General features: G+C 42.5%; 1 protein-coding gene across 23 annotated transcripts in view; it reads left to right on the forward strand.

Annotated features, from left to right (window-relative positions):
- Positions 1-24,592, forward strand: part of NRXN1 (neurexin 1) — a 1,652,744-nt gene that overhangs the window by 1,266,755 nt on the left and 361,397 nt on the right. Inside the window, exon 1 of one of the 23 annotated variants that reach the window (XM_078649620.1) lies at positions 2,961-3,566. The exons of 19 other annotated variants lie outside the window; for them this stretch is intronic. In XM_078649620.1, the coding sequence (XP_078505746.1) occupies positions 3,296-3,566 (271 nt within the window). In that variant the 5' untranslated portion in view covers positions 2,961-3,295. Of the gene's footprint in view, positions 1-2,960; positions 3,567-24,592 lie in introns of those variants that run through there. 3 more of the 23 variants (XM_078649619.1, XM_078649622.1, XM_078649621.1) reach the window with 3 other exon arrangements.

A 24,592-nucleotide genomic window follows, 5' to 3' on the forward strand; every position in this document is an offset into this window, starting at 1 on the left:
TGAGAGAGTAATATTCCTCTGGGTGGAATCAAAAACCTCACTGTGTACAATTTAAAGTGATTGTATCGATACACTTTGAAGACAGTTGCACTGTTAAGTCAGACCTAATAAAAATTGTATCCAGGCGGAAATAGGCATCCCACATATAATTGAATTGACTGAAAGGTTGCACTTCCGGGATTCCTGTCCATTTCCATCACTGGTTTGAAAAAAAAGACATTACAAGTTTTTAAACGGTGGTTGTTTTAAAACAGTCTCTTCCATTTAGAAAAAAGTGGCACATTTTTAAATCCATGTGAAGGTGTTGAGTTGTTGGTGCGTCTTTGTCCTGTATTTGCATCCTGCTGGGTTGCACAGCTCCTCCCATGTCCGAGGGTGGGTTACCTCATGATGTGTGGTGCTACCAAGGGATAGGTACTCTTAGTGCAGCAGGTGCAGTGACACTGGGGCCAGGGTGTCAGGTGCTCACTACACAGCAATGATGGTTGTTTTTTTGCATTATCACTCAAGCAGTGTGCAGTAAGAGAGTTTTCTCTGCTTGAATTATGTCCCAGGGCACAAGTGCTACACCACCGGGTGCCACAAGGTTATTAGCATTTTGTTAAGGAACCCATTTCCAGTTTGTGTAAGGGTAATTTAATGTCAATTTCATTTGTCGATAGAACTGGGCCCCTCGGCCTCTCATCTGATTGCCACGTGCTCAGATTGATCTTTTACAGCAGACCCTCGAGGCAGCGAAGGTTCTAGAAGGGAAAGGGCAATCTTTGCGAAAGCATTAGGACTCTCAGCTCCTGGAATATCTGTGGAGCAGGGAAAGATAAGAGTGTAAGCCATTGAATTATGTGATAGAGAAAAAAACAGGACCCATAACCCCGAAGGAGTAATACAATTTTTATTAGGCTGGTATTATCCGATTAAGCCGGCTCAGCGTGAGGTGTACTTTTGTTTGGGAAGCGATGAGGTAAGTTCATTAGTTTGTACACTGAGGGCTTGCTTGCCTTACCGCACAGCCGAACGGTGACAATTCCAGGGAGAGCCTGCAGATCTCACGAACACCTGTCAAGATAAACACACAGCTCTCGGGGGAATCAGCCTGCCAACTTCACGAAGGGAATCTGGGGGCCGGAGAGCAGGTCTCCAGCTCAAGCGGCAAGGAGCCGAAACCTGATTAACGGGTTTCAGAAAAGCGACTGAGGTCAGAGAGATCTCGCGCGGGAGGTGAAGTGAAAACACGCAATCATCCAGCACTGGAAGAAATGTGTTCACGTTGCTGTACCATGCGGCCGCCTACGTGCGCCTGATAGATACTGGCTTCTTTGCGGGGGGGGAGGCGGAGGCTGGGGGGGGGGAGGGGGTTGTAGTTTAAATAGAGCCTGCCCTGGGACAGAGACGTGGGGGGCTGTGCCCAAATCCGTATCAGCAACGGTCACCAAGAGAGATTATAAAAGCGCGATGCCTCTTTGAAAGCCAAACTGTAATGCATTTTGGGGGATGTATATAGACTAGGGGGAGGGAGCAATAATCCTCGGTTCAAGATATTAGCATGTTTGCTCGTGTGTATACCGCGTAAGTGTGGTGTAACTGTGCTTCTGTGTGTGACCACCCACATGCGTGTGGTACGCTTCCACACTAAAATAAAAAAAACTCTACCTAAAGTGCTTGCTGCCACAGCTAACTACTTCTAGGCGCTGTGAATAACTAGGTGACTCTAGCCACCACGGAACATTCGGTGGATCTTGATAGATGAAAGTGAGAGTCAGACTGCCTGCCATGCCTCGTAGCTGCAAACTGTATGCGGCGCAAAAATGCCAGCAGCAGACGCCATAACACACTGAGCTGTCTTATCTTCTCACTAACGAGTACCGATTAATTAGTGTGTGTGCCTATTTGATATTTCATCTATAAAGACGTGGGTGATTTTTGTTTATGTTGCGTGTCTGGTGTGTGTGCTGTATGGCTGCGTGCACGGATGTCACCTCCTCTGTGTGGGTGCATGGGCTTGTGTTGAGTGGTCCACCCTTGCCTTTCATTTCTGTACAGAGAGAGCTCCTAGAAGCCATTGCTTGAGAACAGTGGCATGGGAGATGAACCCTGCTCGCAAATAGAGATGTGTGCAACTAGCAGCGCCGAAAATTCGGTGTTTGACGAAGCGACGATGTCTTTGACATACTCACTCGACAGGGCTTGAGCACACCTGGGCGAGCAAATGTTAAGCTGCAGAGAAAAAAAAAAAGAAATCCCGACGGAATCCTCTATTGCCTTTAAGACGTGTAACCGAGCTTCCAAGTTATGCGAACATGTGAACGGTAGGTGGTGGAGGAGGACGGCCAGACCAGGAGGAGGATGCTCACTTGCCTTGTGGGTGTTTTTTCTATTTTTTGGTCGTGGGATGTGCTGTGCGATCGATTCTCCCTTCCAAGGATGCGCTGCCGGAGCGGTAATGCACTTGTAACTTGCTTCCTATGTGGTGGCTGATGGCAGGCAAGAGCAGGAAGGTTTCCCGAGCCGGGGCGCTCGCCTCCCTCCCCTTCCCCCCTTCCCAGACGCACGCTTCCTCTGCATTGCATCCAAGCCTCGGTGATTTGCTGTTTGCAGACTGCAGATTTGCATAGCCTTCTCTCCGCTAGCGTGTTTCCCTCCATCAGCTCCTTCCCGAAGAAGTGCACTATTCTCCGGAAGCCTCCCGCCCCGCTGATCCCCGCGAGGAGGCTGAGCCGCGCGTGGCTGAGGAAGAGGCTGGGGGTCTGAGCGCGCGTGCCCTGGGTCCTCCGGCTCTGGGCTGGGCGCAGACGGCGCGAGGGAGCGGGAAGGCGCCGCTCGCGCTCCGCCACGCCAAACTCCGCCAACAGGCGCTCACTGGGCACCTGCGCCTACTGGGATACCCTCTGGATTGTGATGGCTCTTTTTTAGGGGGACTCTGGCCCACTTTCAGTCTCGACACCTATGGAGTATTCCTGACGAGAAATTCTCTGATTGGAACTTGGGGTTATCTCTCCAAAGGGACCAGCTGAGCAGGCACACGACCTGGATTGCTTCTACCCTCGGATATGGTTGTGGATTCTATGTGGTTCCTGTTTGGCAAAAAACCTGGAAAAAGGACCAGCACTTGTGTAATGTTTCTACTCTAGGAGGAGATCGAAGCTAGAGCCATAGGGCGCCCTTTGGATAGAAATACAGTGGCAGTCATTCTAAGCCCAGGATGCCAGGTGGCAAGAAACTGTGAGTGCTGTGCCCATCGAGTGTGTTTGGCAGCTGTGGTGTCAAGGGTGGCTCCCCCTCCCGTCCCCACGCCGCCATGCAGCCACGGCTGGGGGCGGAATGGAACAGCAGTGGTTTCTCTACCTGTGCAGGGGGCAGGCTGGGTGTTGCCACCTTCCTGCTCCTGCGGCTGGCGCTGCTCTGGACTATACCCCTCTCCCTCCTCAGCGGGCTCTTTGGCGCTGCCTCCACGTTGGGGGCCCACCACATCCACCACTTCCACAGCCCGGGTGGGGGCCTTGGCGGGAAGCACCAGTCATCCGTGCCCATCGCCATCTACAGATCGCCGGCTTCCCTGCGGGGACATGGTGGGTTGCCTCTGGCTTGTGTGTTTCAAACTGCATACTAGAGTGTTGAAGACATGCTTAATACATGCAAAGCTGCTGCATCTGTGAAGTATTGATTAGGGCAATTACTCACTCTCTTCTGTGCTTGAACTGAGTGGAATAAGAGATATAAGGATGTCATTGCTTAACTGTATCTCTTCCACCTGGCAGTAAATGCCTTCAGATAGCTCCTAAATGCCACCAAAAGGCGCCTTATAAGCGCTTTCACATGTAAAAGGGAATAATTGTATGTGATGTCTAAGTTTGAGGGGCTCTATTGAAAATGTACAGCTAGCAGAAAAATGCACATCCCTGCTCTTGAGGATTTCATGTATTTGAACATGTAACAGATAAGCATTGTAAGGTGATCTACAGAGAGGCACCTGCATGTGGGAGAATCTTACACCATCGTGCTGAAATGTGTCTTCAATAAGGTGAGCACCGTAAGAGAAGCCAGACCCAGGAGTCTGGTAGGCATACACAGATGAACCTTAAAGGCACATTGTCCCCAGCAGGAAGCAACTCTAGGAACAAATGAATGAATGAATACATTCAATTAAACATCTAAAAGATGCAATGCCAGTAGGTGCTGTTAGGCAATAGAGTTTCAGATTCCAGGCACACAGCTGCCCCTGTAGTGTTGGAAGCAATGCTAGGAACACATGAGTTGCTTCTCTGTTAGAATTCTTCTAGTCTTGACAAATTTGACCCCAGGTGAAGAGTGGGTAAGAGTGGGCAATATGCATGGCTATTAGTCAAAAGTAGTGTCATAGAAAGCATGTAACCTGTAGGATATCAGCTGTTCAGTAGGTTAGATTGCACTCTTGGTGGGCATAATAGAATAAGCCTTTCTGTAAGGGCCCCATTTTACTCCAGGGAGGGACTGGCGAGTTAATTTTATGTTTTTTTTTCAAAGTAGACTATTTTGAGATTGCTTGGTCTTTCTGGAACTTCACTTGATTTTCACAATCAGTGGAACCTAAACACAGCTCTAGTATAAATGTTAACTTTAGGAAAAAAATTGGAGGGATGTTTAATACTGTGATTATGCTTGTAGTTATGTCACAGTAGATGGGGCAAGACAGTACATTGCACCAGTCTGGGTAATTTTCAATGGTGCCAGTCTGTTTTATCCTCCTTATTGGTACTTGTGCATCAATCGGACATTTGTACTGACTGACTATAACCAAATGGCTATTTTTTACAACAGTCATTCGGTGCAAAGGTGGTTTTTGCAATAGCTTTCAGTGCAAATGTCACTTATAAACTCTCTGCTAACAATGCTAAATGGCCCAGAACCAGTGCAAAGTTGCCTAGTGCCAGTGAAATGTATTTAATCTGGTCCATATTCTTGTAAACAGATTGTAAATTGTAAAATCGTGGAGAACACAGAGGAAATTCTAGCTGCTCTTATTTGACCAACTTGAGTGATGTTTGGCAGCTGACTTTACAGCAAGATGCCTCGGTTTTCGAATCAAACAATATTGCAAGTGGTTAGAACTTGGTCAATGCCTCTAGCTGAACACTATGTAAAACTGAACATTCAGATGTACAATGGACTGGTCGCTGATAGAAGTCAGGTCTCGAGCCTAAATATTCGCACGTGTTCGTGTTCATATGACCTTGAGTGCTGGTGATGCCACTCCTTTCGTAAGTCTCCATGATCCCCTGTTCCCCGAGATTGCTAATGTAAAATTGCAATAGGAAAGGCACAGCCAGATTGACTTTTGAACACAGCACATCAGCCTTATCTAAAGTCTGGTGACTGGCAGCGGTGTACAGCGAGAGACGTTCCCCAGTGCCATGTAATGGGCAAGTGGCGAGTTCCCACTGGGGACAGGTGTGCAGCAGGCCCCTGAATACTTTTCTGCACGGCCATTCAATGTCACTCGGTCTGCTAGGCTTGTTTCCTGCCTGCCCACTTGTCGGTCAGTGACCTAACACTTTGCCTATCTGCCCGACATCCCTTTTGCAGCATTATCTGGTCCTCTTGTCCGCATAGTTCATGTGGTCCTGCTTATACTAAGCCTGTCTGCCCAGCTCTCTTATCTATGCGACTTGTCTGCCTGTCAGCCTGACGACCTTTCTAGCTACCCCATCTGGTGTGCTTTCTCTGTGGCTTCTGCTGCTTTACACATTGGCCCTGTCTGCTCAACACGCCGTCCTCCAGTCTGTGGAACTGATTTCCCCTCAAGTCAGAAGCCATGTCTATAATGCCTGTACATCGCGCCGTCGCGCGCCTTTCGTCTGTCTTTCTCCTCTCATACTCGCATTCCCCCATTCATCTATCTACAACAAATAAATGACCCATCTACGCATATCATCCACTGTCCTTCGTACCAGCACTACTACTTTCCAAACGAAACCCTTCCGTCCTCGGTCAATGTTCAGCTAATTCTCAAAGTTATCTTGTCAGCGCCCTCTCCCCTCTCACACCCCCTCCCCGTTGGGTGCTGATTCGCACAAACGCTACGAATCGCGACCAGCTTGCCACCAAAACGTGCAAACTGTGAATATCGTGAAGAGAAAGCAGATGATGCAGGGCATGTTTGGGGCACACGGCGGGAAGTATGCGCGAGACGCAGCGCTGATAATTCCAGATAGAAGTTGATATATTGATGCAATCGATTACACTAACGCCTGTATATCAAGATAACATTCGAGTTGTGCTACCCGTCCATAAATTTGAAAGCACACGAAACCATGCTCACCTCGCTGCCTTTAAGATTATCCCTGCATATGCTTTCTGCGCCTTAATCTAGGCGCTTTTAAGACGGCAGGATGCCTCGCATGTGCAATGTGCATGGTATTTTAATATAATGCAATAATGTACATCAGTGAATGAGAATGCCTTTTGTAAATTGGCTGAGCAGCGCCCGCTTTCCCCTCACGTCGATGTCTGGCAGTCCCGGCCGGGTCAGGCTGCGGTAACGAGCGGTCGTGTTTGGGGTTTGAAGCCGAGGCTGAGCTCCCTTCGCCTCTGACGCGCCCGAGCCGGAGAGGGGGGCCGCGTGCCGCTGCTCGCGAGGCGCCGCTCCATTCCTCTTCATTTTCTTATCGTGCCACGCTTCATTTGCACTATCATGGCGCGTCAGTTACACGGGTTACAAGCTGCCAGGGCGGAGCACGCTCTTCACCTTTGCATATTTATGCTCGCCGGCACACCTCAGAGCCCCATCTCCTTCTCCAACTAAAACAAGGCTTGTTTTTTCTATTTTGTGTGTGTGCTGCTGACAAAGGAAACACTCCGATGCCAATCAGGCTTTTAAATAATGAGTTCGTTGCGAGGGTAATGTCGAAGTTTACGAAATGAGAACTTGGCATAACTCCGGTGGCTGATGTGGGGGTGGTGGGGTTGGTTGGACGGGGGAAGGAGGGGGAAGGGGGTCTGTGGCCATCCAGAGTCTCCTACTTCCAGTTCACACAGTCTAGGGTACTTCAGTTCCCGGTCGTTATTTTGCATATAAAGTAATATATATTTTGCATTGCTATTCAATGGTGGGTTGGGGGCAGGTGCGTCTCCGTCCGAAACGAGCGGGACGTTTAAGTGAGAGCAGGGGGTGGGGGACCTTGACAGGGGCAGTTTACTGCGCTCTCACGGCGGTAGGTACAGTGTCGTCGGCAGGGCATATGTATGATCGTGCCTTTTATGGTTTCGACATTTATTCATCACACCACACGGGGCTTCTTAGCAAAACTGTAATACACCCCACTCTTTATGATTTTAGACGTGGTAGTCTTTTAACAGTCTGTCCTCACAAACAGGACTCCTACAATAATGCTGGCAAAACGTACACCTTGCCTCAAAACTAAGCTCGGTCTTGTTTTTAAAAACCGTGAACGTTCACTCGAGTTACTACGGCCAAAACCCGAGCGAAATCTGTCAGTTCTCACAAGCGAGAGCTGTGGTGCGTAAATACATGCTTACCCATGTACATAGACTCTTTAACACATTTACAGTAGTACTGCACAAATAACATCTTTGTTTCACAGAGCACGGGGTAACGCAAGCACGGTCCGTGCGGATTATGAATTAATGAGGTGTTTCAGTGCAGCACGAGTGGCAGGTTGTTTTATGACATTTGGCAGTAAGAGACCAGATATCTCTTGCCACAGTGAACATGTAATATGATAGCACACAGGAGCCGTGTCTTAAACAATAGGTTTTGAATGGCAGGCCATTGGCAATGGTGAAGTGGTTAATAATCGCAGCTCATTGTCTCAGGTGTTGACTGAAAGACTGAAAAATAGCACGTTTACAGCAACGATGGATGACGCAGAGTAGAAATGCCTGGTACTCTGCCGAATAAATGCTCTGTCCATTACATGCGTTTTTATTAAGTCTGGTGTTGGCCAAAACCCTTTGATTTTAGTACCTATAAATGTATAAATTACTTCTAGGGACTTTCGGCCAGCCTTCTTCACCCATTGCGTCATTTGCAATATTCACTTAAAAAGGCTGTCAGCCTGCCCTCTTCATCTATTGGTTTACTATTGCGTCATTCACATTTTCTTATGACTACAGCATCCAGCAAGGGGCTATGAATCAGCCCACTCCATCTTTTGACTAACTTCACTGTCCTTTCAGAAAGAGCACAACCACACACACTGTAGTTTCCTTAAGTGCCAGGGACTGCTATGCAATATATGGTTTTCAGGCACGGCCCGTGCCGGGCGTTATACTGGGACGGTGACGTCAGGCAGGGGAGGGTCAGGGCGGGGGTTGTAAAATGCGGGATATGGACCATTAGAGGTAAGTACCGAAAAAAATAAATAAAACGAATTTCGTTGCCCACGCTGCATTACATTTGGCGATGCAGCGTGGGCAACTAAATTCGTTTTTTTCCCCTGGTACTTACCTCTAATGGTCCATATCCCGCATTTACAACCCCCCACCCTGACCCTCCCCTGCCTGACGTCACCGCCCCAGTATAACGCCCGGCACGGGCCTGCCTGATGGTTTTTGAAGCAAAAGATATTTTTCCAATAACGTTTTTCAAAAATCATGACAAAACAAACAAGCATTGACAAGGGCAAAATACTGGTTGTACACGATGAAGAGAGTAAACACATCTATAGCAGGTAAAGTTTAATTGAAAGCCCCCAAATTATAATAAATTATATATCTATAAAATTGAGCCTTTGAAAAGTTCAAGGAAAGATCTAACAATTCCATGGAAGAGCTCACCCTGTAAAATGTTTCAGCTCACGTGTTCTCTAGCATTACAGAAACAAGTGCAAAAGTGTTCCATGCCATGAGCCAAGGACTTCGCAACAGGTGTATGAGTACATGAGCGCAGCATTATGAGGGGCCTATGCACCCCACTATTGGCTGCCTTTTGCTCCCCAACTGGGGTGCAGGGGTTTCTCATTTTCTTTGCTTCAACAAGGGCCATAGGAATCCTTGCTACACAAATAACTGAGAAAAACTCAAACAGAGCATGGGCACCCATGAATACATTAAAAGATCAATGTATCATGTGTGTATTAATATTAGCTGCAAAATTGTCAAAAAGAAGATGAGACAGGAAATGGGGCTGAAGAATAGTAAAGCTCAATAGAGCAGAAAGAAGGAGTCTGGAAGAGTGATAAAAGTCCTTAATTGAGAGGTAAAATACCATTAGTACCTCAAGCTAGCTGTTGACTCACCATTTCTGACATGATAGCAGACAAGCAGCTAAATACTCATACCTTCACTTATACCTCGATATTTCGCACAGAAAAGGTTGCGGAGCCAGAAAGTAGACACCTTCATTCTCATTGGTAGCAATTTGTCCAATGCATGCTCAGAATGCAGGGCTTATCACAGGTCAATCATGGAAGTGGATCTTGTCCCTTTTAATTGTAACTGCATATATTCTTTGAAAAGTCAATATACCGCAGGCCTGGCACATTCATGTTGGCACACATATATTTAAATTTTAACCTATGAATGAAAGTTTGATTTACAAAACTATAATAAAAGTATAATCATGCATGTGGCCGACTTACAGATATGCCTGTAAGAGACACACGGATTACAAACATAATGTTTTTCACAAACACAACCACTGAAAGTTCTCTATGATTAAAAATAGAGAAAGTATCTACATTCTCCCGAAACATTTTACACAATAACAAATAAAGTAACACCTCTAGCTAACAAAGTAACTGTATTTGTTTTCAAAAGAACATGATTATTGTTATTGATTTGGGTTTTAGTATTAGGGACAACAAGTAATTTTTTGTTCTTGACAAGCTATGCTCCAGTCCGGAGATTAGGATTTATAAACCTGACAGATCCAGGAACCACGAGAATGGTATTTTAACTATTATGAAGTAGTTGTGCAAACAGTGGCTACAATAAGCTCACTTGATTCTTGTGGCAATCGTAACTGAAACTGTTTTTCAGCTTATTGTCCAATAAGCAATTATCATTGATAGACTGAAAAAAACTTAATAATGTTCTCTCGGGTAATATATAGTTGATAGTGTACACCGTTTTGGAATTTAGTAGCATTTTGGTAATCTCAGTGATAATAACGTTGCTGCCTGTGTTAACATGTCAAACATTCCTCATACACTGTTGTATGTTATTGTCTATAGTGGGTGTTGTCCCTTATTGTATCCTAGAATTTATGTCAGTTGTTCCTATAATGGTGCTTATAACATGGGTTACTAACACTTATGCACATTGGGTTATGGCAATGTAGTAATCTTCACCATCCTATGTCATACTTTTATTTGAATTTTATCTTTACTTAATAGTAGAATACAAAAGGGGGTACATTTCCATTGCTGTTGGTGTTGCTCCTGCAATTTAAGTCCTGAGGACCTTGGTATCTACTTCAGTTTGTTTATTATTATTTAGCAGTTGAAATTATGCATTATTTGTTTTTCTTATGAATTAAAATCAATATTGACACAACATAAATCATTTGAATCACATTTTTCTTATAACTTTTACTCAATTTACCAATTTTTCTAAATGTTTTCTAAATGTTTCAATAACATACTGTGAGTCCTGAAGGACCATGAAAAGCAGCTCTATAGTTATTCCATAAATCAAGGTAATCATAGACATTATTTGAATTGCTATTTTTCAAGATGTAAGGAAGAGGAGGAATGCATTTTTCTGGAGTGGCCTAGTTGTCTTCACTACTTTTCTTTTAATTACAACTCTGCAACATGTGAAAAGTAGTTTGACTTCTATTCTTCATAAATATGTTAGATTTCATTGATCAGTAATATTGGTTTAGAATGGTGTAAAACGGCAATAACAGAGGGTATAATTAATTGTATGCCCTTACTGAGGGACAGTGTAATGATGCTCTGAACTTTAGTGAAACCATAATGCACCTATATCATGTTACTTTAGTTTCATGAAGAGGGGGTGGAAGTGTGTAAAACTTGTATTTCTGATATTGCTGTGCAACGTTGTGTAGTATATGTATGCACCATACATGCAGATCAAGCGAGAACTATGTCCTCACACCATAATCTTTAGTCCACAGTATTTGGTCCAAAAGTTCTTTTTTTAACCATCTAGTTGCAGCAAACAACAAATACATTTAACAATCAAAATACAAAACTTAATGGAAAAAACATTGGAAAGGCAACATAAATTTCCAAACTCTACTAGAATATACACTAGAATAGGCCACACAAACACTTCCAGTACAAACAGTTAAGGAAATAACTTTTTGAACTACAGAAAGGTAAATCTACTAAGAGCTATATGAAGCATTATACTTGCATTACAAAAATAACAATAAAAACAGATTTCTTGGTAATAGCATTAACACTTTTTAAGAGGTATGACAATAGAAGATATACATCAAGTCAACAATGCAATTGAAGAACTTTGGAAATTTCCTCAAAACAGATATTTATAAGGGATGTTTCTAGGATTAATTATGTGTCATGTTTTATTAGATTTTTTTAATTGGCCTGCCTAATGTGAGCATCTACCTTTATTCATTCATGTCCCCTCATTCAATTAAACCTCTGTAATTTTGTGTAGCCTAAAAACCTATACCCAGCAGTGATGTCTAAACTAATCCTTCCCAAACAAATGAGCATGAACTTAAATTTAAATAATGCCTCCCCCAGCCATTAAACTTAAACTTAATTCTAAGGCTAACCCTAAACCCTGAATATGATTAGAAGCTAAAAACCCTCCATAAACTATAATTTGAAAAAAATAACCTTACAGCTAAACTTAAATAAATAAGCACACCCTAGTTCCTCAAATCTCTAAAGGGAATACCCACACTATAAGATTAAATCTTGCCACCTGAAGCTAAAACACCATAATTAAAATTGATGTTTCCATAATTCAAATACTAAACCATTAATAGAATGACAACAAATAAAACACAAAACCAAAATATATGCATGAACTCTAATGCTAACTGCAAGCCAGTCCCCAGAACAGTAGTTTAACATAAAAGGAATGCACCATTGATGCTCACGTAAAAATATCACACCAAATCCTACTCTGCTAATGTGAAATCATACCTCCAAATATAAGACTTATCTGAATCTCCTAAATAAACATATAAATCAGATCCCTGAATCATAGTGTGTAAGATTAAATTGCTAAATAAACATGAAAGTGCCTAAATATAATCCTAAACAACTGGAATAAAAAGAGATAAATGTAACCTTATAAACCTATAATAACACTTTACCACTGCTAATCAGTGCTAAAGTACATGTGCTCTCCCCTCTAAACATGGCATGATTGCTTTACACCTGTTTGGCATATTTAATTTACTTGTTGTCCCTTATAAGGAGGGTTCTCATATATCCACTGCCTGTGAATTAAATGCTACTAGTCGGCCTGCAGCGCTGCTTGGGCCACTGACAGAAGTAGCCTTGCATCCTGTCTTAGGCTTGCCATTGCAGGGCCTGTGTGCCCAGTTTACTGCCACTTTAACTTGACATTTAAAATTACTTGTCAAGCCTTAAACTCCCATTTTCTGATACATAGGTCACCCATAATGTAGGCCCTATGTAGCACTATGGTCAGGTCGCTGTGTAAGTAAAAGAGAGGACATGTGCCTTTATATGTGGCAGGTCTTTGTAGTGGCAAACAGCCTATTTTATTTCTCACTGCTGTGAGGCATACTCTTGTCATAGGCTCCCTCATATATTTTTGAGTGGTAATTCTTGATTAGAAAGGAGTGGCATTGCCACGTTTGGTATGTTTAGAATAGTGGTGAAAAATCCTTCTTACTGGTGCAGTTGGATTTTACATTGCTGTTTTAGAATGCCAGTTTTAGAAAGTTGGCATTTGTCTGTCCTTATGCCTCTTTGTGCTTTGCAGCCTTGATCCAATCTCTGTCTAGGGCTGGGTGACAACTGCACTTGGTGCATACTTTCTAGACAGTCACAACACAGGAATGGTTCGGTGTGACAGGGATTAAATCTGCATTCATCTACATACTGATGGTCTTCCTGGGCTGGGAGGGTGAAAGGGCATTCACACTCTACATTTGTATAGGTTGTGCCCTGCCATTACATAAAGGGCTGATTTACCACCTACTGATATCTGGAGCCAGGGCTGAGTTGAAAGGGATTGTTGCACACTTCTAAAGGTTTCCTTTGAAGTTCCTCCTTCAACAAAGACATTTCTGGGTATGTGTACAGGGACTCTGTACTCATGTTTTTTAAGCACTTTTGGATATGGAACGGAGCCTCTGTTAGAAGGACTGCTGCGCTGCTTAAAGGACTCATCTAGGCTGCTTTCTGCTTGTTGCCTTGCTGCCTGCTTACTACTGTGCTGCCTAAATGACTCAACTGGTCTGCTTTTCTGCATGTTGCCCTACTGCCTGCTGCTCCATGACTCTGGTCTAAACAGATACTACGTGTGACTTGTAAGCATGAGCTGCTGGCACTACAAGTTGCACACTGCTAGTGGACAATTGTGCTGCCAGGAGAAACTACTATTTTGCTAACTGCGTATGTGCTGGCCTGCAGCCTGCTACCTTCTTTTGTGTGTCTGCATCAAGTGTTCTACAAGGGCTGCCACAGGTTGCCCTTAATTCCCTCTGCTGGTGGACTATCCCTCTAGGGAGTCTGGAGCCAGTGGCTACAGAAGAGCTGTGGCCAACCACTCCTTGTCTTCTAAAACTAGCACGTGGTGAGCCCTGCTTTGCGCTCTGTCCCTTTTGTGCTCAGTATGTGTGGAGCTTTTCATATTTGGGGCCGGCGTGGGTGAGCCCCTTCAAATAGCAGTGCTAGTTGAGCGCCTTGCTCTGGTTGTGCCCCGCTCATCAAGGAAGTGAGATCGGCGTGTGCCTTTTGTGCCGCACCAGCAGTGCGGGCATGAGTCATCAAGTTGCCTTTGGTTTACCAAGTATTCTGCATTTCCTTTGTATGCATTTCTGGATTTTGTTCCCATCCCATACTCTCTTTTGCACACCTTCTTCACATGTTACAATTTTTTGTACCAGGTCTCTTTCTGTACCATTTTTTCACCCCTCGCACCGTGTTTTGCACACCTATTTTATTCGTATTCACAGCACCACCTTTCCGTTATCACGATTCCTTGGTCTGTTTTTCCACCTTTTTCCAGGCTTGCGTTCCATGGGATTAGCCCGTCTTCCATCTCCACACATCCCATCACATATAGACGCATGCGCATTACTAACACCGACTTCCGTGTTTACCGGATGGCGTCTTTTCACCGGCACGATTCCGCATTTACCATGATTCTCTAGGTAAGCTACTCACCCTTCGGCATTCTCATTTTCACGGGTGTTCGCTGGTTTAACCACTTCGTTTTCACGCCTAACTTGGTACGGTTTCAGGACTGTTTCCCGCATGATACTGCCGATCTTTTTCACGAGCACGGGCGTATTTTCCAATTCAAGCGAAATGGGCATCTTTATACCTAGCCAACACACTCGCCTCACTCCCCCCTCATCCTTTTCCGTTATTTAATTTACCCGTCTTTTATATTCGACCGGTTGTTGTTTTAATTTACACTACCGCCACTATCAACTCGTTTCTGACCCCATCACAATTGCATGACCATCACTGGAAGATCGTCAAGTTTTTTTCCACACCCGGTTCCTGACTCATACGTTCTCTTTTCCTTTTACTTGCAGTACATATCAAACCCCCTGACGAAGAGCTTGCAGCTCGAAATGCATTGGGGATTTTATCTATGTACATGATGAAAACTTTGGAATTTTTGATTACCAGGGATATTTTCAAGTTATAACAATTGGTCATTTTGGAAATGTATACTGCTTGAAATTGTTCAAGAACAAATATATCTTTATTCAAAAGACTGAAGACAAAGTGAATAAAACTTTGAACTATTATATGACAATTTGAATACTTTTGCTTTATTAGCACACAGGAGTGCTCAGGTTATCCACCTTGTGCCCACAAGGTTTTTCACCATAATTTATCTTTCCGCCCTTCCTGGACAGTAAGGGCAGCATCCTGATCACCCTAAGAGATCTACCATTCCCTGATTACCTAGTTAACCACTTATTTTCATCCCGGAGTGCAGCGGACTCTTTCCTTCTTAATCATTATCCTCTGTCCATCCGCTTTCGCACCCACTCATTGAAAAAGATGTCTTACACAGACATAGCCAACCTAACGTCCAATAAAGCTGATACTTTTGAATTTTCCGTTGATGACACAGAACGTATTTACACTCTCATTCAGGAACCAGAGTGTGTCACTTCCAGCACAGGATCAATCCAATCCAATATCAGACAACTTCTGTATGCAGCCAAAAGAGAGATCAACCAACGGCTACATGCGAGCACACTCATTCGTTATCACAAAGTGTCAAGAATCCCGAGAGGATTACGTATACCACTAAAATCGACTCTATGCAAGAACAACATCAAATTCACTGAAAGATGGTACGGAATACTCAACAAGTGTTCACTCGACCTTATCTTGCTCATAGTTGAAGAATTATCTAAAATGCTTGAAGACCTCATTACAGAAGTAGCTCAGCTCAAAGATGAATTGACCTCCAAATTGACCCCAGAGGAATTGAGCCAACCTCTGGCTGACGTCAACACACAACTTGAAAAATATACAAAAGAGATCAATGAACGCAAATTGCGTAAGTTCAAACGGGATACAGTTGACTACAAGCTTGGCGAGGTATATAACTGGGCCGAAATCTATGCGGCCAGAAGACAACAAAGATCACAATATAACAAATCATCCGCAGGCGAAACATCCTCCTCAGATGGTTCCTCATACAATCGTCAACCTAGACAAGACACTAGACAAATACCACGTCCAGTTTCAGTGCAACAAGGAGGAATTCCCTCAAGTGGACCTTCCGCAAGTGATGCATCTACTAGCCATGCTACAACTCAAAGCACTGGACCGGTGCCTTTTTTAGGGGTAGGCACAGACGCAACAGGAGATCCCGGCGGACACGATTTAACAGAACAACAGCGACCTATCGCACAATCAACGAGGAGCCACAGAATTTGATCATAAATATCTCCAACACTAACCTTTCAAACACACAAAACAAAGTCTTACAAAAAGGGACCTCCTTTGTTCCCACCTACAACACCAACGATCTTGAGTCGCAAGTAAGTTTTTACAAATTCATGCGTACTTTACGATTACGACATTTTTTTTCTAACGTGTGTACACCTTCCACTACCATTGAAGACAACACTATCATGGATTTACGTCCCAAAAGCACCTTCTTGGCTCCTGTGAGTCACAAATCTCTTGACATATTTGAAGCCTTAGTACAAAAGGATTTAGACAACATCCAACAGACCCCAGTTCGACACAGACAAAACCTCACAAGACAAGAAAAAATTGCATTGAAGCAATTAGCGACAAACAATGAGATCATGATCTGCCCCGCTGACAAGGGCGGCTCGCTGGTCATCATGGACACCCAATTCTATCTAGACAACGTGAGCAACCATTTGACAGAGTCTAACGTTTATGTGGAAATACATTCAGACCCCACTCAAGAATATGCTGCAGTTCTCCAAATCATCGTTGATAAAGCAGTATCCAGAGGCACCATCACAACCAAAGACCGAAACTATCTCATCAAAACATATCCCAGTACTCCATATTTGTATATGATCCCTAAGATCCACAAACATCCGACCAGACCACCATTCAGACCCATCGTCAGCACACGCAATTCCATTCACGAACCGATTGGGACCTACATTGATCGTCACTTGCAACCGTCGGTGAAACAAATGGCTAGCTATCTTCAAGACACCACCGATTTTTTATCCAAACTCACTCTCATCAAGATTGACCCTCAGACACCAGTTTTACTTTGTACAATAGATGTCAATTCACTATACACTTCCATTCCACACAATCTTGGCATCCAGGCGGCAGAAGCAGCACTACTCAAAACAACCAAACCACAGGAATTACAGGTTTTTCTCATGGAATTGATCAAATTCACTTTGATGCATAGCTATTTCAGTTACCAAACAAAATTTTTCAGTCAACTTTCAGGAGTAGCCATGGGCAATTGTGCAGCCCCATCATACGCCAACCTTTTCATGCAAGACTATGAAACAGAAAACATTCTTACTGTACCGCATTGGAAAAATCACCTCCAAATTTACTACCGTTATATCGATGACATTTTCCTAATATGGACTGGAACAGCAGCGCAATTGACCAAAGCCATCAATCATCTTAACGGTGTAAATGAGAGAATTCAATTCACACACAACTTCAGTCATTCCTCGATATCTTTCTTAGATGTCAAGATCACCATCAAAGACAATAAACTTGAAACATCCGTTTTTACCAAACTCACGGACCGAAACAACTACTTACACTATTCCAGCTTTCATCAACCCAGTCTAAAGAAACATTTACCCTATTCCCAATTGCTAAGAGCGAAAAGAATTGCCTCCACTGAAGAGTCGTTTGCACGGGATAGCACTCACATCATGGATAAATTTTCCAAGAGAGGATACCCACAACAAATCATCACATCAGCCTACACCAGAGTCAGTCCCATAGACCGCTCTACATTACTGTCACAAAAAATCAGGCAGAGTTCAAGTAGTCAACCCAACGTTTTTGTCAGCAAATTCTCAACCAAAAGTCATCTTATTAACAGAAGCATCAAAACGCACTGGCAAATACTACAACTAGAACCTGATTTTAACAATTTGTTCAACCAAGTACCTGTCTTTGCATATCAAAGATCCAAAAATTTGCGAGCACTCCTCAAACCACGCACTATTGAACCAATCATATACAAAGGAACAATTCCCTGTCACAATTGTCAAAACTGTCATAACATCATTTCAGGCAATTGTATTAACCATCCCAGCTCTGGAAAACAAATTCCACTTAAAACCAACGCAACTTGTGACACCACAAATGTGGTATATCTTTTGAAATGCCCCTGCGGGCTCCCATATGTAGGGAAAACCGAAAGAAAAATAAAGACGAGACTCAATGAACACAGGAGTAACATCCGCAACAAAAATTTAAAGTCTTGTGTATCAGCCCACTTTACCCAGTTCAATCACAACAACAGCCAAATACGCTTTCTAGTGCTCGAGGTGGTTGAAAAACCGAAAGGCATGGACCCGAAAAAACACTTGCTGCAACGAGAACTGTCTTGGATCTTCAAACTGGGTACCATCGCCCTGAAAGGTCTCAACGAACGTTTGGAATACAGCAGCTTTCTCTAACCTGTATTCTATTTCGACATAGACTAGTACATGTTGGCTGCTCGCAATTTTGCGCGTGCATACTTAAATTGTCACTCTACAAAATTCTCATGAACACGTTTTGTACAGCATTTAATTTCCATTTTTAATTCAATACACACTGTATTTTCATTTGCACATTCTGCATTTCCTTTGTATGCATTTCTGGACTTTGTTCCCATCCCATACTCTGTTTTGCACACCTTCTTCACATATTACCATTTTTTGTACCAGGTCTCTTTCTGTACCATTTTTTCACCCCTCGCACCGTGTTTTGCAGACCTATTTTATTCGTATTCACAGCACCACCTTTCCGTTATCACGATTCCTTGGTCTGTTTTCCCACCTTTTTCCAGGCTTGCGTTAGCACGGGATTAGCCCGTTTTCCATCTCCACACATCCCATCACATATAGACGCATGCGCATTACTAACACCGACTTCCGTGTTTACCGGATGGCGTCTTTTCACCGGCACGATTCCGCATTTACCATGATTCTCTAGGTAAGCTACTCACCCTTCGGCATTCTCATTTTCACGGGTGTTCGCTGGTTTAACCACTTCGTTTTCACGCCTAACTTGGTACGGTTTCAGGACTGTTTCCCGCATGATACTGCCGATCTTTTTCACGAGCACGGGCGTATTTTCCAATTCAAGCGAAATGGGCATCTTTATACCTAGCCAACACACTCCCCTCACTCCCCCCCTCATCATTTTCCGTTATTTAATTTACCCGTCTTTTACATTCGACCGGTTGTTGTTTTAATTTACACTACCGCCACTATCAACTCGTTTCTGACCCCATCACAATTGCATGACCATCACTGGAAGATCGTCAAGTTTTTTTCCACACCCGGTTCCTGACTCATACGTTCTCTTTTCCTTTTACTTGCAGTACATATCAAACCCCCTGACGAAGAGCTTGCAGCTCGAAATGCATTGGGGATTTTATCTATGTACATGATGAAAACTTTGGAATTTTTGATTACCATGGATATTTTCAAGTTATAACAATTGGTCATTTTGGAAATGTATACTGCTTGAAATTGTTCAAGAACAAATATATCTTTATTCAAAAGACTGAAGACAAAGTGAATAAAACTTTGAACTATTATATGACAATTTGAATACTTTTGCTTTATTAGCACACAGGAGTGCTCAGGTTATCCACCTTGAGCCCACAAGGTTTTTCACCATAATTTACCAAGGATTACGACTGTCCTGTGGGCCTCACCCACCAGGTTGCGCATGTGAGCTGCAGGGATCTCTATGATGCAGGTGCCACTCCCAAGAAACACCACCCATGCCTTCTGTTGATATCTGTAGCCCCTCATCCAGCTGATGCTGTCCTCTTCTTAGAAGCTTCCCCCGAGATGAGGCTATTGGTAGTGAGGCCGTCCACTCCCCTGCACCAGCCAGACTAGTGAGGTACTGTTCTCCCACATTAGGCATTGGCTTAGCTCAGACTCCGCTGCAGTACCTGGGGGTCAGCAGCTGCCCTGCATGCTCACGCGCAGCTGCATTTGGTTATCCTGTATGCAGGGGGACCCAGCATGGCCTCCCCACTAAAAACTACAGTTTGTGCCCCCTCTTACCTGGAAGGACGCCTTTTAAGGGATATATTCTGGACAGGGGCAATACGGGTTGAGACCTCGTTAGAGGCCCCCACTTTGTTGATTCAAGGAATTCACTGAAATTACTGTAACCTGTATAATAGGCACACCGGTGCCACAATGCCCTATATGGGATCTCTAATTTCCGTATAGCCCACAATAGGAGTGCAGGTGCAGTTCACCCTATGTTCTTGTGGGGGTATGTTTTTATCAATGCATTTATGATGAGTACGATGTTTCATGTGTTTGCTCTCCAACCAAGGTTACCATACTTGCACTAACATGGGGATACATACAACTTTTATAATCTGCTGCATTACATGCCCTGATGTTTTCTAATGTATGTCATTTTGATTCTTGTATTGTTGGGATATTGAGTACTATCTCAGGATTGCATACAATGCACAGAATTTATGATTCATGTCTTTTTGATCTCTGTTTATGCACAATATATTATATCTATTTTTTATAATTCTCTGTGGAGTCTCTTTTGTGGTGTGTTCATTATGTTTCTAGGTGAGTGTGTCATGCAAACGCTTTACACTTTGACTCTGATGATAAGCCAGCCTGCTCTGTGCCAAGCTACCAGAGCGTGAGCACAGGTGATCTTTGTGTGTAACTTACTTACCCTGAGTAGAGTAGTGGGTCCTGCCTGGCTTAGGTGCATAATGTAACCAACCAGAAACCCCATTTCTAACACTACATCACTGGATTGGAAACGCATAAATGTAATCGTACACCTATAATAAACCCCTAAAACATATTTCCTAAAAATAATAATGTAAACCTAATTCAATGAAATTAAAGTCCTCTTAACCCTAAATCTAACACTCATAGCAAATATCATGCCTAAACTGAAATTCTTAAATTATAAGGCCCTAAAATCAAGTCCAAATTTGGACTTGATTGACTTTTGAGGTACATTCAGAAATGCCATGAAGACCAATTACAACGAAAATAACACTATAGTTTGCACCCACAAATTTGAAGTCGACTAGAGAGAGGAAATGACTAATTTTAAATAAACCATGAGATGGAAATGAGCTAACCGTACTATTGCTTGTTTTTCGGTATCGATTTGCACGTAGTGTGGAAGGTGGTGGATTTGAAGCACCATGTAAAGCAAAACCACTGACTTAGTGGAAACACAGCCTTTAAAAAAGAACATTGGTTTATTACTATTAAACTACAGTACATTCATTTTCATCCAGCCATTACAACTGGCTGAATAATCTGATATTATGTTAACTTAATCCACATCATTATGCAAAACTTGTAAAATATGGGTATTGATTTGATTGATAGTGCAGTAAAAAATTCTTAATTCCTGGTTCAAGTCTGTTGTAATAATAGTGAAGAAAAGGGGAGATGAAAATTAGCATGGGTGGAGGGATGGAGTAAGGACTCAGCAGGTCAAAGGAAAATTGGTGAAATAAATCAACTATATAGAACCCGTAGGCTTCTGGATGAAATCCCTACCAGTTTGACTAGATATTTTAGATATTTTAGTATTTCCTCCTGGTCTGAAGTATCAAAACGTACAGACAAATCCAACAGGATTAGAGAAGCATGTCATTCTTCTGCTTATATTAGGGGAAGGGAAGCTTAGGATAGGGCAACTTAGGTTAGGTTAGTTTTGTTTAAATTAGGTAAGATTAGGTTATGTTAAGTAAAATTAAGATAGGATAAGGAGGCAAGTTCAAGTGTGGTACATTGGTTGGGTTAGGCTAAGTTAGGATGAGTAAACCATGGTTTGTTGGTTAGAATAACATTTGTTTTAAATTGATCACTGAAATGCTATATATGTTTTTTCGTGTTCTGTGCAAAAGCAGTTGCTGTGCGACTTTCCAGTATAAAAAGTAAAGTTGCAATTGTTTCACTTAAACCTTTACCAATGGAAGCTTTATCACCTAACTTTAATCTTAAACCTTTCCTCTTTCTCAAGCTACCTCTTTATGTCTGTGTGAGTGTTTCTTCCTCTCTTTAATCTTATCTCACCAGCTCTTTCTAACTTAGAGTCAACTATTCTTTTCAGGAGATGGCCATTCCATTTAATCGGGCTCTGGCTCACTCAGTTAATAAGCAATAGTCCCAATGCCATATATTACACGAGAGTCAAGTCAATGTCCAAAAACTGTCAGCAATTCTGCTGATTGATCTTTCACTTGACACCTAATCTATTATATATCTAACTGGGAAGGTCTTTTCCATTTAATCTGACATTTACAGAAATCTCAGTGTTTCTGATGTCACATTTAAGATGCAATCATCTGCTGTATAATTGCAAATTTTAACAAATCATTTTTGGAGCTCAAACAATCAAAACATACTAAAACGTTGTAATGTTTTCGCTCTCAGTGGCAGACCCTGTGCAAAGGTTAACTGGTCATATTTCAGGTAGTTATTACTGTATTTAGTTGTTAATCTGGTACTGATGTAGTGAAATCTTTCCATTATTAACATGTTTAAAAATTACAAAACAATGAAGTAATATGATCAAAAAATGTGTTGCATTATGCCACGTAATTTGCCTTTTCTTGCTGCATAATTTGTTGCTCATGGATGCATAATTTGTTGCTCTCCTGCTGCATAATTCCAGTCGCTTATTTATGTTAATTTGGTGCAGCAGTGCAAACAATGTACATCCAGCAACCACAAGCATTGGTAAAACCAATAGGTCTGTCGGTGGGCACCAGCCTTTTGGGTTTGTCAAAGCTTTTTTTATTTTCTCATGGTTTTTGCGAAACTATATTGTTGGGGTGGTTGCCCAGTCCTCATGAATCTGAAAAAACATTAGGTAAAATAAATTGCTTTTGTTGGGTTTCAAAAAGCACACATTTCCATAGTTTTCACTGGCACTGAAAGGTACTGCTTTGAGTGTTTATGTGCTCTTTGTGAAAGGGAAGAATAGTGTCATGCACACTGAAGTTAGCCAATGGCTAAAGTGGGCTGACCATTCTGATTGATTGCCTTATGCTGGAGTGGGCAGAAGAAAAAATGAATGGCACAATAATTGACCAATGGATGAAGATAGCTACTTGAAAGCTCCTTTAAAAAAGTATATCATTCATATGTTTTATTACAATGTAAAGGTATTTGCTAATGCCAGACCTAAAAACGGAAATATTCCATTGAAAATGACACAATAAGCATTTTTTTGGGTTTTATAATTCTGCACTTCACTTTTTTGTTCAACATGAAATTGCAGACATATTACCATTTTACCTGTATAATTATATCAATATTTTGCATACATTTCGATTATAATAGAATTCATCATTATAGGATATTAGCATAGTGCAGGCAAAATGAAACACTGAACAGTGAGAATGAGGAAACCGTTTCAGTGTCCTGAGTGAGTGCTTTCCACGTGCCAGTAGATAACTCATGAATGTTGTATTTATTTCCCAAAACCCGAAATAGATCCTTCCTTTCAACCGCTTAAATGTACATTTAATTGGATCATTGCTATTGTTTTATTGTATGTCTTGATTGTAGCGCTTGTGGTCCGTCGGTATTTTGTGAAGATATGCCATGCCACTCATCCCTATACCTGACTCCAGACAATATCACATTATGTCTTTCAGCTTAAGCTACAAACACATCCTTTTGAAACTGGCGCACAGTTGTCTCCCATAGCACTTATTCGTTTTTTGAAGAAAAAATTTATGATCATTTGTTTATAGTCCTTAGTGAACACTTTTACTTAACTGAATCAGGACTTTTCTGTCAATTATCAAACAAATATAGAACAACGGCATGGAATACTTATTACAATATTCTCAGTCAAAAAAGTGGCTCTGTTGGTCCACAGGTACTTGATAGCTGATAGGCCGTGCAGTTTATGCTTCCTCGTGCACATTGACTAGTAGCTGTGAGTTGTGCAGTCTTTGATTTTGCTCATGTGCTGCTTCCTTACTGAAGTCTCAGATGGTGCTCTGTCCATCGATTTCTGATAAGCATCTTTTTACAAAGCCTTCTGCTTCTTCCCATTCAGAAAATATTGATTCAGCTTGGTGCCTTCCTAGTAACAGCACTCCTACTCCTATTGTTCCACTTCATCAATTACATTGTTGGCTCACGTTAACTCATGGTCACAACATTTGGCATTCTTATTTGCCTTTGTCTATTGAAAATCTAAAATATATAGAACGCCGCTATGATAGAGTGATACATTTAATGAACAAAAGGGCATAATGAGACAATGTTGAGTTTTTAAAATGAAATGTATCATTTTGTCTTTTTATCTGACATGTAATTTTACACTTATGGTTTAACCCGTTTACAGCGGCAGCAATTCCGCCGCAGTGTGGAGGGTTAAATGACTGGGCGGGGTCGCGTCGGCCAAGGCACGAGGGCCGTTGGCCGACAGAAGCACACAAGGGGTTAAGGCAGAGGGGGGAAGTTTTAATTCCATAGCAAACACAGGTTTTACCAGTTTTACTCTGGCTTCTCTCGGTCTTCACAAGGTATGTCATGCAAATCGCGACAACATCACTAAGAGCTTGATTTAGATCTTGACAGATGGGTTACTCCGTCACAACCGTGACAGATATCCTACCCACCGAAATATAAATCCCATAGGACATAATGAGATTTATATTTCAGCATATGAGATATTCATCCCTCTTTTGATGGAGTAACCCATCCACCGAGATTTAAATCAGGTGCATAGTAATCGTCGGTGCACACAGTTAC

The sequence above is a fragment of the Lissotriton helveticus genome, chromosome 6 (genome assembly GCF_964261635.1).
Source record: "Lissotriton helveticus chromosome 6, aLisHel1.1, whole genome shotgun sequence".
Taxonomy (NCBI): domain Eukaryota; kingdom Metazoa; phylum Chordata; class Amphibia; order Caudata; family Salamandridae; genus Lissotriton; species Lissotriton helveticus.